At 40.1% G+C, this 17,030-nt stretch overlaps 2 protein-coding genes across 4 annotated transcripts in view; one reads left to right on the forward strand and one right to left on the reverse strand.

Moving 5' to 3' along the window:
- Window positions 1–17,030, reverse strand: part of MCU (mitochondrial calcium uniporter) — a 389,493-nt gene that overhangs the window by 137,925 nt on the left and 234,538 nt on the right. Inside the window, exon 1 of one of the 2 annotated variants that reach the window (XM_019060585.2) lies at window positions 10,011–10,051. The exons of the other annotated variant lie outside the window; for it this stretch is intronic. The gene's annotated coding sequence lies outside the window, so the exon portion shown is untranslated. Of the gene's footprint in view, window positions 1–10,010; window positions 10,052–17,030 lie in introns of those variants that run through there. 2 annotated transcript variants of the gene reach the window in all.
- LOC109043392 (uncharacterized) lies at window positions 1,623–15,885 on the forward strand. 2 transcript variants are annotated; one of them, XM_019060581.2, is made up of 2 exons: window positions 1,623–1,774; window positions 12,245–15,885. In XM_019060581.2, the coding sequence occupies exon 2, from the start codon at window positions 12,288–12,290 to the stop codon at window positions 13,620–13,622; it is 1,335 nt and encodes a 444-aa protein (XP_018916126.2). In that variant the 5' UTR covers window positions 1,623–1,774; window positions 12,245–12,287; the 3' UTR covers window positions 13,623–15,885. The 2 variants fall into 2 exon arrangements, with proteins under 2 accessions (XP_018916126.2, XP_072154376.1); XM_072298275.1 differs by lacking the exon at window positions 1,623–1,774 and adding an exon at window positions 11,133–11,404.

Below are 17,030 nucleotides of genomic sequence, written 5' to 3' on the forward strand. Positions count from 1 at the left end.
TACATATTATGATGCAGTTGATACATGATACGGTTTCTTGAGAAGTTTCCTGATGTTTCTTGTTCGTCTTGATTGAATTATGATTTCTTGGTAACCTCGGAATCACCTATTGGTATATCATCGAGGGGGAAGGGGTTGGTAACTAAAGTTATCTGTTGTTCTTCATTCAGTGCTGCTTGTTTGCTTATTAGAATGTTTTTAATGTATTTGTAGACCTCTGTCCAGTTTTTCCTAGAATCTAGCATTATCTTCATTATGTTGTCTGGTGTTATTTTTTCATTCAGTGTTCTTTCTAATGCTTCTTTTTGTTGTTTGTTCTGTTTGTGAGAGCACGCGAAATTAGTGATATTATTTTAACATAGGTGTTGACCCATTTTCTTAAAAACTGATCTCAATATTTATGTAAAAAATTGTTAGAATTCGAATTATTATTCCAATCAGTTATTATGTGTGGAATTTTTAAGTTTTCAATTCAGAAAAAATACAAAACTAATGAAAACCGTATATGTGTGTTCCTTTTTTGTCTGTAAGTTGAATCCTAAACTTGTACATACAATTGAAAACAGCTACTAGTATGTACAACACAAGAAATTCCCTGGCATGGTGTTTTATATGGACTTTACTTTTTTTGAAAACCCTGACCAATATTTTAGAATGAGGCTTTTTAAGGAATGATGCGACTTGGATATCGCATACTACGCCAAAAAATTATATTTATATAAATGTTTTCTTACAAAAATTTAGGAAGAAATGTCATCGGAAGATTTTTGGTAGGGTTCCAATCTCAGATAATGTCTATGTCTCGGTCTCAAAATAACAGCGAATTGAAAACTCATTTTTGTTTCCGGTTGATAATGGAATTGTAACAATTTCGAAACAGTCGGGGTTTTTCTTCAGATTTGTCCCCCTTTGCCTAACCTTTTAAGTTGTTATTGTATTATGCCTAACCTTTCCCCAAATTAAGTTGTTATTGTATTATGAGATTTTGGCTGGTTACTTGTTCTTCTCCCTGTAGAAGGTTGACTTGGCCTAAAATATATTTTTGATTTTTGATTGAAAAATATTGATTTTCCCCCAGACTTTCTCTGAGGCAACTACATTGGAAGCACGCCAATACCCCTGTCACCAGAGGTTACACTGAAACAATAAATCCTTTGGTAAAAGTATTAATTACCTGACGTCTTTACGATTTAAATCTTGCAGTTTCAAGTTTATCATGATCATCGGCGTCCTGAAACACTGAGGACAGGCAATTTAGCATTTCCATGACTTATCACACGATTCATTGTCACATGATTTTCACACGAGTGGCGACAATACAGAACCGATGAAATTGCAAAATTCCAACAATACTTGACCCAGAACAGAACTAGAAGAACCGTAGTAAATTATTAACATGACTCATTGAAAAATATTTCAGGAAAAACTGTCGATAGTGAATGTGAAAATTTTCCACGAGGAAAACTTCTATTACCCAGATTGCACCGGATCAAAATACATTAATAGACTTTTTCATTACTTTTTTTTGACCTCTGCGTCGGCGATCACCATTCTCTTTTTTGCCCCGCCAGGCGGCCTAGATTGCGTTGGCAGCTCCAGAACGACGGCGCACTTACGTACGATTATTTTTCCTCGAATGTACTTATCCTCCCGGGAGGCGTCACGGAAACGACAGTGCACATCACTCAAAGGTTCTGATCAGATCGGTAGCCCCGAAACCGGAGGAAGTGCTCCTCCGTTAAAAGTCCACCGTGTTACCGTGTTTCGTAATCAGGTACGATATCCTTTTTTATCATGATATTGAAGTGTAATTAGAACCTCTAAAATTTGGGTTCATACTTGCGGTTGAACCGAGTTCAGGCCGCAAAAAATGAGGGAAATGGAGTAAACATTGATCACGTTGATCGGTTCGTTCTCTATTCGAGTATGTATCGCGTGTAATTAGTGAGCTGTATAGTTAGGCTGTAGTTACTGAGAGTATGCTACATTTTAAATCTAGATATTTGATTTACCTATCGGGTGTCATATTCGAGAGATGGGGAAAAACGTGAACCGAGCTCGTGAAAAATCAGAAGACTCATGAAAAAACCGTGTCAGTTTACGGGGCATGTTTTCGCTTTCTCCGACCATTAATTCTGATTTTCGAATGAAAATATTATTTCGCATGCAAGTTTTTTTCTGACCTTCGAATAATTTGTTACGATTTATAGTTGAAATAATAAAGGAGAGATACTCAAGGGCGTTTACATGGGGCTATTACTTTGTTATATCATTATAAGAAAATTCCGGCTAATTTTTTAAGTTTTATTATACGATAAGAGTATAAAATTCCGAGAGGTGGGTCTTGTCCTACGTTTGCCAGAAAATCACTGAGGATTGGTAATTTCTTTGCGCGTGCGCTACAATTTCGGATTGCGCTCTAATTGCCACTTTTGTAACTAGAAAAAAATACAAAGGAACAAGAAAAAGTAAATTTTAAAATGACCGATAAGCTACTGCAGTATTTATGAGGGTGGTCCAGAAAGTAAGTTTACCTATTCAAATTCTCTTCAATTAAGATAAATAAAGACAATCCGTAAAAAGCGTTTAAAAGCCGCCACGCACAGCTTTCTAACGCGCTATACATTTTAACTTTAAAAGAAAGGATTTTTCTGAACCCCCCTCCTCTTAAAAATTTCACGGAGCTCCATTAGGATGTGAGTTGCTGTGAGTGCTGTATCTATCGCTTATCGTGAAAAAAGTGGCTTAAAAATGGTTGAAAGTCGTGTAAAACATAAGAAAGAACATTAACCATCTGGAAAATTGCAGGATTGACTGTATTTACTTTAAAATCAGTTTTATTTGAACAATAATTAACTGAATGTACAGCGTTAACTCTCTCTTAATAACTGAATTATTCATAGGGCTTCACATTACTCCGCCCGCTCTCGAAGAAATCTCGTCAAAGAAGCACCATTTTGAAAAATATGCAAAATTGACAACAACTTTACTGTAAATTAACCTGATTTTGAGCAGCTTCGGTCACTGTTTTTGGTTGAAATACGAATTATGGAGCGCAATTCACACACCGAAACCAAATTCAGCCGGCACAACTCCACGAGTAAACCAATTGTGGCTTAACCTTTTCACGTCCTGCAGTTCAAATCCACTAATATCGAATAAACCTGCAATATTCTGATTTAGAAATGTGTTTCCTCATATTTTACATGAAATTCAACCACCTTTAAGCCTTTTTCTAGCGATAGACACAGCAGCTGCTTATTTGCCTGTGGCGCTCCGTTAAATTCTGGAACCGCGCGGAGAGGAGGACAGTTTAGGAAAAATCCATTTTTCTTGAATTTTAGGAAACCAATCTACAGCGCGTTAAAAAGCTGTGAGTAATGGCTTTTTAACGCTTTTTACAGATTATCTTTATCTATCTTAGTTAAGGGCGTGCTGAATAGGTAAACTTACTTTCTGGACGACACTCGTACATACATATGGGTCGCTTATAGCACTTCCTCGCGCTCTACGACGCCTGACCAACCCGACGCACACCCTTAAAACTGATCCAGAGTATATGACAATAAAAATATAAGAAGGGAAATTTGCCATGTAGAAACATCTGTTTAGCACAATTAATTTTGGACCCATTTTTGATACATAAGAGTCGCCTTTGCGACGCTCCCTGGCGCTTGGCGATTCCTAAATGCGACGGACCCCTTTCTTCCCGAATTCCCACAGTCAATCTGGGAGCCAGCATTCCTCAATTTTTGTTCAACCCCGTGTCTCCAACCTTTCACTGAGCGTTTGGGCTTAATTTCCTCCTGAGAGGAAGCCAATTAGTCATCTTTATTGGTAAATGTTCTTCCGTCCTCATGGTTACATGACCATAGCATAGTAACTGTTCGGTCATAAGACATCGAGAACCCTCCGCCCCTCTCCCGAAAGGAGAAACATAAAATATTTTCTGAGGGAAAATTGTTAAATTCTTCTCGGAGAACTACAAGGGGGAGAGAGAAACTGCGCTCAAGTCTTAAACATTTTAGGTGTTATTGGCCTCACAAAGCGAAAATTTTACAATGTTCGTAACTTTAGTAGAACTGTAAGGTTGCATTACCGGGGCTATTATCTCTTTTTCCGATTTTACAAGTATATGCAATGATTGCGACTCAGACCATGCTTTAAAAAAAAAAAAACAATGTGCAAGAGGATGTTAATATATTTACGATTTTACCTTAACACTAGCTGCTCCGGGCGCCCTGCGGGCGCCCTCCACAGCTAGCAATGGTGGTGCAGTAGCTTATTTGGAATCGGAGCGATTAGTTGAATCTATTTAATAATGATGATGATTCTGCGGCAGAAGATCAAGGAATTTAACTGCCTCTCTGCGTTACAGGGTGGAGACTGCCATTCTACCGAAAAATGTTATAAAAAGCTCGCATTATTAGTTTTTCTTTTTTTTGTGTTATTTTTTAATTTTTTTTATTTTTATTTTTTGATAATTTTCTAATGACTATGAGGCTTTTGGGATTTATAAAAGATCGAAGCACCTCTTTGTGCACGATGTTTTTTGTACGGTTGCCTTTGGAAGAATTTGGACTTCAAAATTTTTGTACGATGTAGCTCGTGAGAGTGCAACATATAGTTGACCATGGCCAAAAACTGTTTGGGGTAAATAAATGCCGACTCGCTTCAGTGTTTGACCCTTAGCTTTGATGATGGTCATGCAGAACGCAATGCGAATTGGAAATTGTCGCCTCTTAAAAGAGAAAGGGAGAGAGGAGTCTGCAGGTGACAAATCAATTCTTGGCAGTGAAATTCTTTCACCGGCCTTCTCGCCGGAAATGACCTGCAAATCAAGACAATTTTCATAACGTTTCCAGACGATCAATCGGGTACCATTCGATAAACCTTTAGAAACGTTGAGGTTTCTTAAAAGCATGACAAAAACCCCCTCCAAAAGTGTGAGTTTATGCGGTGGTAAGCCACTAAGATTAAGACTGTCCAAGAATTCGAGGGGAAAATTGAGAGCCTCTCCCTCTTCCTCTACAATGAGCCTGTTAACACTGAAGTACGTTTTAGAGACACCTGAAAGAACTTCAACAACCTTGTCGTTAATTTCATTGCAATGCTTATTTTTAGGGGCCAGAATTGCGCAGTTTGTGAAATCTACGTTCGAACATGAGGAAGCTATCTTTTCCATAAATTTCAGTAATAATATCAGTTTCAGTAATACTGCTTGTCGGTAAATCAATGAATTCCGGCATGGCCTTTTTTAGCAGAAAGGTAAACACCATCACCTATTTCGAGTTAAAATTTTGCAAACTCCGCTTCGTCTTGCAAAGTTCTCATATTTTGAGTAAGTTTTCTGATTTTGAAAAGAGGTCAAAGTGGTGAGAATTTGATTGCATTTTGCACCAATGTTTGGCGAGAAGCATGCGGAACAACGGGTAAAACCTGTCTAAAATCACCACCCTAGACGACAATTTTTCCTCGAAAAGGGATATCATTACCCATTCTCTAAGAAGTCGGTCGATGCATGCCAGAGCATGCGTGATAACCATGGGAGCTTCACCCCAAAAAATGATCGTTGTTTTCCGAATAGTCTCAGCCTCTCTTGAGCTAACCGTCAGACTCGACACAGAATTCTCATTCAGAACCGAAGGAATTTTGAATTTGCTATGAACCGGCCGACCGTTAGGTAGCAACGATGCGGCGATACCTGTCCAAGCAACGGAGATGACGTCTAAGTTTTCCTTTGTACAATACGCAGTAAGACATTCTTAAACGAAAGTTTTTCCCGATCCTCCTGGACCATCAATGAAAATCGCATTACACGTGTAAGATGGATTTTGGATGAGACTAATTATTTCAGAAATAATTTGATGTTGCTCTGGGTTAGCGGCAGAAATCATGGAATCATAGTTTTAGGGGGAGGAGAGTCAGGCTCCGACCCTTGAAGATTCAGGTTAATTGGAAGCAATTCCGGAAGATCAAATGATGATATTGAAAATCCATGAAGTCTTAATGTGCTTTCAATAGCAAAAAGCCGATCAACGTAGTCGACCGACCAACAAAATAAAGAGAGAGGAAGAAACGAAGTATCAAGCAAATTTGAAACAAAGTTGGAAAGAGAAAAGAACAAATAAGAATGAAATGTCCATAACAATACATGTTGTTAGCAATACGTGTGCGCACCGCTGCAGTTAATAAGTCAGGGTCAGTCAAACCGCCAGGATGCCTATCAAGAAGTGGTGAAGCGGAGTAGCCGAGAGATTGCGACGGAATGTGGGTGGTGAGTGACGAACGACAATGCGACCCAAACCTTCTTTGAGGTTGGTGGGAGGAAAGCTATACGAAAGAAAACGGAGATAGCCGAAAGAACGTGGTGGGAGGGGTGGCTGAGACCCTAGGGGGGGTATCTAGGGACGGGCAAGCAGGTAGCGGCCAGATGACCGCTCGAAACAGCTGAACTTTACTCGTCGATAAAAGTAAGAAAATTTGAGAAAATCGAAAAAACAATTACAGCCTGCAAATCTACAGATCAGAAGCTTTCATTTAAAAAAAACCCCATGCAAATCGGTCCGGTGGTTCTCTCAAAGTTAATGTCCCAAAATGCGGACTTTAGTCTGAATAAATGGGAGAAAATTTGAGCCCAGCTAAACTTCACTCGTCGATAAAAGTAAGACAATTTGAGAAAATCGAAAAAACGATCACAGCCTGCAAATCTACAGATCACAGGCTTTCATTTAAAACAAAAATCATGCAAATCGGTCCGGTGGTTCTCTCAAAGTTAACGTCCAAAGATTCGGACCTCCGTTTTAATGCATCGAAGAAAATTTGAGAAAATTATGGGAGAAAATTTGAGAAAATCGAAAAAACGATCACAGCCTGCAAATCTACAGCTCAGGGGCTTTCATTTAAAAAAAAGATCACGCAAATCGGTCCGGTGGTTCTCTCAAAGTTAATGCCCCAAGATTCGGAACTTTGCATTTTAATATATAGGATGGCGGACAAGCAAACGTTTCGACCAACACTTTGGTCTTCATCAGTGCAAAGGCAAGTAGGTACATAGAAAAGAATAAAAAACACTGGCAACATGCATAATCACAAAGAAAAAAGGAAAATCACTACAAGATTGCTACATGGTGCATGGAAAAAACAACGAATCTGAATCTTCTCTCTTTTTCTTTGTGATGATGCATCTTATCAACGTATTTTATTCCTTTCTATGTTCCTACTTTCCTTTGCACTGATGAAGACTAATAATTAGGTCGAAACGTTTGCTTGTCCACCATGTTAAGTTAATATTGTAAACATATTAACAACCTCTTGCACATTGTTTTTTATTAAAGCATGGCCTGAGTTGCAATCATTGCATATATCGGTAAAATCGGCTAATAGCTCAACTTTCGTTTTCACAATTTAAGTAGCCGACGAATCTTGCAACTCTTTTTCCGTCCATAATATCTGTACCAAGGACCTCAATACCATCAAAAATGGAAAACGTCAAGGAAATGCTGCGAAACCATTGTAAAGCGCAGAAATTTTAGTGCGAAACAAACGTGACGTATAAGGTTGAGAGTTTTCAGAACTACACGCTCAGCTTGGAAATTACCATTAAAGGTCAAAAGGTCATGTGCGAAACACGAGGAGGGCACGTGACACACAATATTGCCATTACTGCTACATGGGATAAAAAAATGTCGGAATTGAGTTGGGATTTTATACTCGCAGACGGGGAAAAAATATTTCATACTCTGGACAAGAGAAAGCGATGCGCAATCGAGTGAATCATCAAACTTCTGGTTTTTGGTCGCTTCAGAACTCTGCTTTAAAACCCTGCGTGATGATGAGAAAATCTATGGAAAAAATCAGCGATGATACCGATACATGCAAACTGAAAAGCCGTTTTTACCGCACTCCCTAACGCTCTGCGACACCTAACCGCCATAGTGCCACTATGCTACACGGGGGGGGGGGGGGGGGGATGTTGTAATTGAGTTGGGATTTTATACCCGCAGACGGGAAAAAAATATTTCATACTCTGGACAAGAGAAAGCGATGCGCAATCGAGTGAATCATCAAACTTCTGGTTTTGTCGCTTCAGAACTCTGCTTTAAAACCCTGCGTGATGATGAGAAAATCTATGGAAAAAATCAGCGATGATACCGATACATGCAAACTGAAAAGCCGTTTTTACCGCACTTCCTAACGCTCTGCGACTCCTAACCGCCATAGTGCCACTGCTACATGGGGGGGGGGGGGGGGGGGGGAGAATGTTGGAATTGAGTTGGGATTTTATACCCGCAGACGGGAAAAAAATATTTCATACTCTGGACAAGAGAAAATGATGCGCATTCGAGTGAATCATCAAACTTCTGGTTTTTAGCTTCAGAACTCTGCTTTAAAACCCTGCGTGATGATGAGAAAATCTGTGGAAAAAATCAGCGATGATACCTATACATGCAAACTGAAAAAGCCGTTTTTACCGCACTCCCTAACGCTCTACGACACCTAACCGCCAAAGTGCCCTATTCACCCACAGCCCTTCCGGGAAAGGGTACACTGGAAAAAAAAAACATACATTGGATCTAGAGTCCAGATTCTTGAAAACATTGGCAAGAAAAAAGACTCTTGATTCGATCAGATTTAAGCTTAAATCAAAAGGAAATCCGCTCAAATTAAGAGGCTTGGTTCTTGATTTAAGCTTAAATCTGATTGAATCAAGAGTATTCTTTCTTGTCGATGTTTTTAAGAGTCTGGACTCTAGATCCAATTTGTTTTTTTTTTCCAGTGTCCATCGTGCCGGTCACAGAATCGTGTTTTGATGCTTCATTCTTGTAGATTAACTAAAAAGAAATGAGATCTGTCCAAACATGAGCTTTCAAGATTTTTTTTGTTCCGTTTTTACGTAAGTGGAATTTGCAAAATCGCGCCAAGATTACCCGGGGGGGGAGGTGGGAGGGGGGGGCACGAAACTTTCTTCGAAATGAAACAGGATATCGCGCTTTGAGTAATTCGGTATAGGACGTCATCCTCCGCGGTAGTGACACCCCTGGTTTCTTCCATTTAAGTTTCGTCCGAGTTTTACGTTGAGTAACCAGTGCAAATGTGCATTTCACTTATTGATTAACCCAATGTGGAAGAAACCAAGGGTGTCACTTCCACAGTGGATGACGTCATAAACCGAATTTTTCAAGACGCGATGTCTTGTTTGAACAGATCTAATTTAATCTTAGCTCCTCTACACTACAAGAATGAAGAATCCAAACACGATTCCGTGCGCAATTGATGAACTGGATTGCATTTTGCAAAAAAGAACCAGAGGCATTGCAATGATGCTAAGATTGTGCAAATTCATCCTTTGCAGGAAATGACTGAAATCTGCAAATTCATCCTTTGCAGGAAATGACTGAAATCTGCAAATTCATCCTTTGCAGGAAATAACTGAAATCATGAAAAAAATATGAAATTTACATAGTCATTTTTGTCGTAGATTCACAGTTTTCAACGAGTAAAATAGAAACTGTCAGTGGATAGGTTTGTTATCGAAGACAAAAGAAATTGCACAATCTTAGCAACATTGCAATGCTCGTGGTTCCTTTTCGCAAAATGCAATCCAATTGGCACCCCCACATTTCTCGTAAAACCCCCTGTCGCCATCCACTTGGCGATTCGTTCGTCCCTTCTCAAGAAGAATTCAGCTGAGCAATTCTTTTGACAGCCGTCATTCCGTCATCCTCTGACCATAAGTCATGACTTCGAAGAAATTGTCTTATTCCACTCCCTGGATTTGACCAACTCTTTTCATCACAGGCTCGATCCTTTCTAGAAACTTCTACTGGCCTCCTCCAGAAATCCATCTCTGTCGCTGTTAGTTATTCTTAGAGCGTTTTATGCCAAACTATGGTTGTGGATTAAAATGCTTTTAGAAGATGCTTGCTTTAAAAATACGCTCAGCGTATTCACTTAGCCTCTAAGTGTTAATTAAATCCGCTGAAATCAATAATGATGAATTAACTCACACTTGAAATTAGCGTTAGTAACTTTCTTGATCCTTTTATTCAAATGGAAAAGCAAAATTTCTTCCGAGGCGGATTTTCTATATTACCTGTAACAAAAGGAAAGTAAACATGTGTTATGGAGGAGAAAGAGCGAGAGCAAATGTATGATGAATCAGAGATGGACTTAAAATCTCATCATGGAAAACTTATGCAGGCTTTTGTCAATAGAGATTGAATTTTTAGATTTCATAATTCAACTGTTTCTTCAGAATGGTATTTTAGGACGTTCCCTGATCAGAAATAAGAGCAGGTCTGTACAGATCATAATATCATAGCGAGTCTGTTGCATGCAAAAGATATAACCGTGGAAATAGACATTTAATGGGTAAAATGTCACAAACATCACTATGATGGCATTAAATAAAGTCTAAAATCAAAGTTTTTAAGTCTTAGTGCGCAATGGACCACTACACAAAGTACAAATGTCAGCATTCTGATACATGTTTCTTAACCGAAATTTCACTTAGAACACGACACACACGACGAAAACTACCGAAATTAAATCCTTACAAAGATATTATATGCGTAAAAAATCTTAGTTTTTGTACGTAAAAAAGGTCAGAAAGAAATTCAAAACCTTCAGGACAGGAAGGAAAACAGATTTCTCTCCTTATGTAACTACAATTTCAACGTACTAAACTGTCGTCACTGATTTTTTGTTTTAATTTTTCACGTAAAAAATCACTATTCATCTTTTTTACCTCTTCGAGCATATATTTTTTAAGTAAAATTTTTGGTTACGGAAAACAAAAACATTGGGGGAGAATGTCTGTACCTACTGAAAATTCGCTAAATTGACCGATAAAAAAACTCGTTCTTTTTTAGTAAAAAACCTCGTGCTCTCTACGAATTATTCTTGTTAAAAAAGACTACATCAGCGATTCACTTTTGGTCTATTTTACGCCTTTTTTTTTACGGATTTTTGTTGTTGTAAATTTTACGTCTTTGTGCTACTAGGGTCACACAAACTAACTCTGTATGTCTGGCACCGCTGTACGGCATCGATCTGGAGGTTATGTTGATAAATATAATGTTTAGAATTGTTAGTTTCGTTAACAGGGAGTTGCCATTGATTGTTTCCAGATACGATACCTGGAATGCACGACCGCCAAATGCGGGGGATTTGAAAAAGCGTGTTCCACACTACGCAAATAGCGTCTGAAGAAGTGGATTTCAGACTGTTTCAATGATACCATCGTGATTTTTGTTCCATCTATTCTCACACCTGCTCGCGTGCAGCAGTTCCAGGGTGATCTGACTCGTCCCAAATCGGGAATAACCCACTAGAGACAGTTAGGAAATGCATGTTTACTCCCTTACGGTAGTGAATTTAACTACCGCTGAGCCCTAACACTGTAAGTAAAATAGCGCCAACTAAAATCAGTAGAACTGTGCCCTACAGCCTGTCCTACCTAAAGTCTTACACTGGTAAAAATATTTGTGTTCTTGTGTTACTTTTGTTTAAAATAGGAAATGAAACACAAAACAACAAAAATTTCGTGTTGATTTTAGTACTGCAGTTTACGGTGAATTTGATGCAGATCACGATGGAGAGACTAGAAAAACGTATTCTTCCGATTGCGACGTTGTATTCACCACTCGTCTTATTAAAATTTCTTCAAGAAAACCACCTGGCGATTACTCTTGAAATAATTGTCAACCGAAAGCTAGGGTTATTTGGTGTTTTACTTCCCGTAATTACCAAACTTATGTGCCAAAATTCTCTCTGTGTAGGGCTCAGCGCTAAGTTGCTTTTCCCGCCATGTATGTATAGAACTTGAGTTTGATAGGCTCAAAATAAAGCACAACTTTGAGCCTCATTACATACGAGCATACACGAAGAAAAAAAATAAGGGCTTCGAGAAAATTAATAGTTGGTTGATTGGTGCCCCGAACAATTATTTCTACACAACACTGGAAAAAAAACACATTGGATCTTGAGTCCAGACTCTTAAAAACATCGACAAGAAAAAGAACTATTGATTCAATCGGATTTTTGCTTAAATCAAGAACCAAGCCTCTTAATTTAAGCGGATTTCGTTTCGATTCAAGCAAATATCCGATTGAATCAAGAGCATTTTTTCTTGTCAATATTTTCAAGAGTCTGGATTCTAGAGCCAATGTGTTTTTTTCCAGTGAAAAGACGAGTTGAACGGATAAAGCAGTGTAAAAATTTTCGTTTTTCTTCTCCACAGGTTATTCCGAGCTTGATAGTTGCCTTTTGCTTTCGGCAACAAAATGAAAGCGACGAAGAATTTATTCTCACCGATGCTCCCGGTTTTGACAATCTTCATCCTGGTCTTCGCCAGTTCCATCCATGGCCAACCACCGTTCACTCGCTCGTTCTCGAGAGGCTCCATAACCGTTATGGAAAATGGTAAGGAGCCTCGAACCACGGAGATGCCCCCTCAGATGCTGCAACAGATATTCAGCAATCTCAGGGGACCTGGAATGAGAAATGGTATGGGAATACCACATCCCCTCTTGAACGGCCAGGGTATGCCAGGGCTATCGAGGAGCAACTCTGGCAATAGGACGCCACTATCGCCTTCAAGATCGCCTTCAAGATCCTATTCCGGCCACAGAATGGCGAGCCCGGTGCAGAGTCCAATGTCGAGCCCGTACCGCAGACCTCCGGGGTCACCCCAAGGTGGACGTCAATCCCCGCGGCGGTGGCACTCCCAACCCCAGTCGTTCCAGCACTCCCCTTCCTTCCGGTCCCAGTCCTTCCGGCCCGGCTGGTCTCCCTCGGTCTCTCGCCAGAGTTCCCCGTCGCAGCCACAGGGTCCTGCTCAAATGGCGAGGCGAGTTATACAGCTCGTGAACGCGAAACGCGCAGCAAATGGACTGCAACCTTTGGCAGAGAACCAAAAGCTCGACATGCTGGCCACTACCAAATCGAGGGATATGCGCGACAACGGCCTCAAGTCGCCCGCTGTGAGAGATTCTCAAGATATGATGACGGCAGTCGGGATAAGGTGGCTGTCGATGGGTGAGAACATCGCGGCCGGGCCGCGAACTCCGGAGCAAGTCATGAATTTGTGGATGAACAGCCCCGGAAACCGGAAGCATATCTTGAACCCCAAATTCGCGGAGATCGGGGTTGGCTACGTGGAAGGAGACCCGAATGGCCCCTACTGGACGCAGATGCTCCTCCTTCAGGCGACGAGTATAGATCCTGCTGAATGCAGGAGGCGAGTGGTAGAACTTGTGAACATAGAACGCCGAAAGGCGGGACTGGCCCCTTTGAAGGAGAACCCAAAAGTCAGCAAGCTGGCCACTATGAAATCGGCGGATATGCGCGACCTAGACTACGTCGAGCACGAGTCGCCTACGTATGGAGGTGTTTCGAAAATGATGACGACCTACGGGGTAAATTGGCAGGGGGCGGGTGAGAACATCGCCGCGGGTCAGGACACTCCGGAGGAGGTAATGGACGGGTGGATGAACAGTCCTGGGCACCGGAAGAATATCATGAGCCCCCTTTTCACGGAAATTGGCGTTGGCTACGAAGAAGGAGGCAGGCTGCATAAATACTGGACGCAGATGTTCCTCAAACCGATGCGGCGTTGAGGCCGGGCGTTAGGCAGTAATTCGTATAACAATAGAAAAAATGGGCAAACTAACTCTTTCCTTCCTTAAGGGGACATCCTTAGATCGAATTGGCCGGTTACAAAGAGGCTCAAGCCAGATATAAAAATACGAAAAAACCCCAGTACAAACCGTACTAACCAACCCGGTTTAAATTGCAGGTTAATTAAAAATGCGATTAATTAATTCATCGCTTTATCATTTTAGAGCTCTGAGATTTCTAAGGGGTCAATTAAAACGGTTATTACAATCGGCCAGTTACAAAGGGGCTCAAGTGCCAGATATAAAAATACGAAAAAAAACCCAGTACAAACCACATTAACCAACCCGTTTTAAATTGTAGGTTATTAAAAAAGGCGAATAATGCTAACTCGCTTCAATATTTTAGAGCTCTGATATTTCTAGGGGTCAATTAAAACGGTTATAACCATTTTTCTCGAATTCTCATTTTTGACGCTTGAGCCCTTTTGTAACCAACTGAATAAATTGCGTAATGTTCTGGAAAAGGGGTCTATCGTGTACTTCAAGAGCAGTTTGATGTAATGATCTAGAAGGAGCGCGTGAGGATTGTGTAACGTAAAGGGAAATTGTTGAAAAAAAAATAAAAGTAAAAATAAATAAAGAAATTGCTATAAATTTGCTCTGCTTTAAAGACAAATGTATAGCTAAGCCGTTTGTAAGGGTGAGTCCAAACAAGATTCCATTTTGCTGTGGTCACAATTTTTTGTGCAGAGCCAACCATTGTTCTGCGCGGTGATTTAGAAGTCATCCCGAACCAAAATTTTACGCTGAATCCGAAAAAGTGCATAGTTTCTCGATTTTCTTTACTTTTTCCGACTCATATTCTACGTTAAACACTGACGCCGCATCCTCGGTTCATGCAACCGATCTTTGTCGTTAGTTCCATTCGGTTTGAAAGCTCAGTTGCATGAACCGAGGAAACAATCCCCAGAAGAATCCAGGGAGCGGTCAAATGCACCGAACAATACGACTGATATTGAAAACCGTACATTCACTTCATATGACCGAAGTTTTTTTCTCAGTGAGTCCACCTTATTTACTCTCGGTAAGAGACTGCGATAAGTCTTGCTGAAGTTTCTATCAGGGGTTCTTGACGACGGTAAAAAGAATGTTATTATGACAATTTTAATGGGTTGGCAATATGCTCTTTGTTTAAAAAATCCATTTGTGAAAAATAAGAGTATTCACGGTGGTAAATAAATCAGATAGGTCAGAATTCGGCACTTTGGAACATGTAACTACTAAGATGGAAACATATGGATGGCCAAAGTTGATTAAGGTTGGCACGTTGCAATCCGAAGGGAAATGCAATGCTAATAAGGTGAAATTTCTTGAATTCCTAAAGAAAGACGAATAGGAGAAACAGAGGTTCAATACAAAATTGCAAGATTAGAGGTGTGTCATTATATCATTATTATCTTATTATTGAGTGAATGGGACTAAACTCAATTTATTTAACTCGTTTGACCATCTGAAATTATATTTTTCGATGGCAAAAGTTCGAATGTGCTGAAAATTGTACGCCACAAACTATAGTTCCCCTCTGGTGCGTGAAGGTTGGAGGTTTCGGATGTGTTAAATGTATTCGGCCTGGAATGTTTATGAGAATGTATGTACTTTAGGGGTCATTTGAAAGTATTAATGTCGAGATGAGCGAGTTGCAAGGACATGGTACATAGGATTTGGGTATTTTATGGTTCCCTTTGATTTGATTCATTTGCTTAAGATTCATTCGTTTTAGCATAAATACTTCTAATTCCTACTCTGACTTATGATTCACTATATGTATCGCGTCAGAGGCTACAAGGGGTGAGTGAAAAGTAATTACTCTCCTGGTTCAGCATAACCTTTAGAAATGGAGACATTTGGGCAAGAGCTGCGAGAATCCTGATGAAACACATTTCGGCGCTTCTGGTTTTTACCAGATGAACATGTATACATGTTACCTACATAGCGTGTTGCCTTAGGGGAAATGACGCCATTTTGTAACAGGCGCAAAAATGTAGATCTTGCTCGTTTGGTGCATGGTATTTATAAAAATTCACGTAAAATGTTGAACTTTTGGCATATAATTTGTGCATGGACTTGTTACCTGATAATATCATTTTAGGGGCCGTGTCATGCTTAAATAATTATATCCGAATCAGTAACTTCAGACTAAATTTGAAAAAATTAGGAGCGTCAAAAAATTTGCCGCCTCAAAAAATACTAAAAAAAATAAAAATGGGCATTGTCCATATGGGAAAATTGCTCTAGAGGACCCATTAAAGTCAAAATTAGACGTTTATATTGAACGATTGATTGATTTAATTCATAAGAATCTAAATACTAATTTGCCTTAAGGCCAATCCGTTAGGGCAAGACGCTAAGGGGGAGCTCCGAAAACAGCTGTGAAGCACGTGGCCAATAAGCGCAAGTAATTTCTGAACACGCCTCTCAATTTTCCGGGCTAAAAGTATATTTTTCAGTTAAAAGGTGTAGTTTCTCGGTTGGCAACGGCGCGGCGCCTCCAGCGTGGCCGAGTTCCATCGCGCCCGGCTTCAACCCCGGAAGTCGAGGCTCAATCCCTTGCCGGGGAGAATTTGTTATCACGGTTCTTTTTTAGCTGGAAAAGTATGGGCTACTATACAGTGGCGTGGCGTGCTTTGCGATAAATCGATTGATCTACCATTTAAACCTATGGATAAGAATCGATGAACAGGGTGTTCGTAACGAACACCTTAATAATCGATTCTTTACTATAGCTTCAAATGGGCAAATATCGATAATCGATTGTTCACGCCATGCCACTGACACTTCCTTCTGCCACTAAGAGAAGCGCCCTCCGACACAATGGAGATGTTGCATGTGTGAGGAATTTGCGATTTGACTAAATTGCGATTGATTCTCATGTAAAAGTTCACGAGAAACACGATGGTGCCACTGGTTTCCTCTGAAATCAACCCCCCAAGCTCAAAAAAAGCTCTCAAGTTGAGGCGAAAATGGAGGGGATATCCCACCCTTTCCTGAGAGTCCACCTCTACATCAAGACAAACTCTCTCCGTGCAAAGATAGGGAGCAAATACATTGACAGGGCTAGCCACTTTATTCGGGGACTCTAAAACTGAAAACACGGCAACCCTGCTAATGTATTTGCTCTCTATCTTCGCATGGAGAGTGGCCTAATTAGAGTAATGTGACTCTTTTGAAGGAAGTTTCTTGTTATATATGTAAAATTTGTAAATATGAAATGTATTAAAAGGTAGAGCTGTAGTGTAGTGGAAAATGGAAGTAAACGTGCTGCAAGATGCCTCTAAGAAACCATTGCCTAGCCTAACCCAACACCTCTTTCTGGCGGGTTTCTTCGCCTTTAGTTTTAATTGATAATAT

This window comes from Bemisia tabaci, chromosome 3 (assembly GCF_918797505.1).
Source record: "Bemisia tabaci chromosome 3, PGI_BMITA_v3".
NCBI lineage: Eukaryota > Metazoa > Arthropoda > Insecta > Hemiptera > Aleyrodidae > Bemisia > Bemisia tabaci.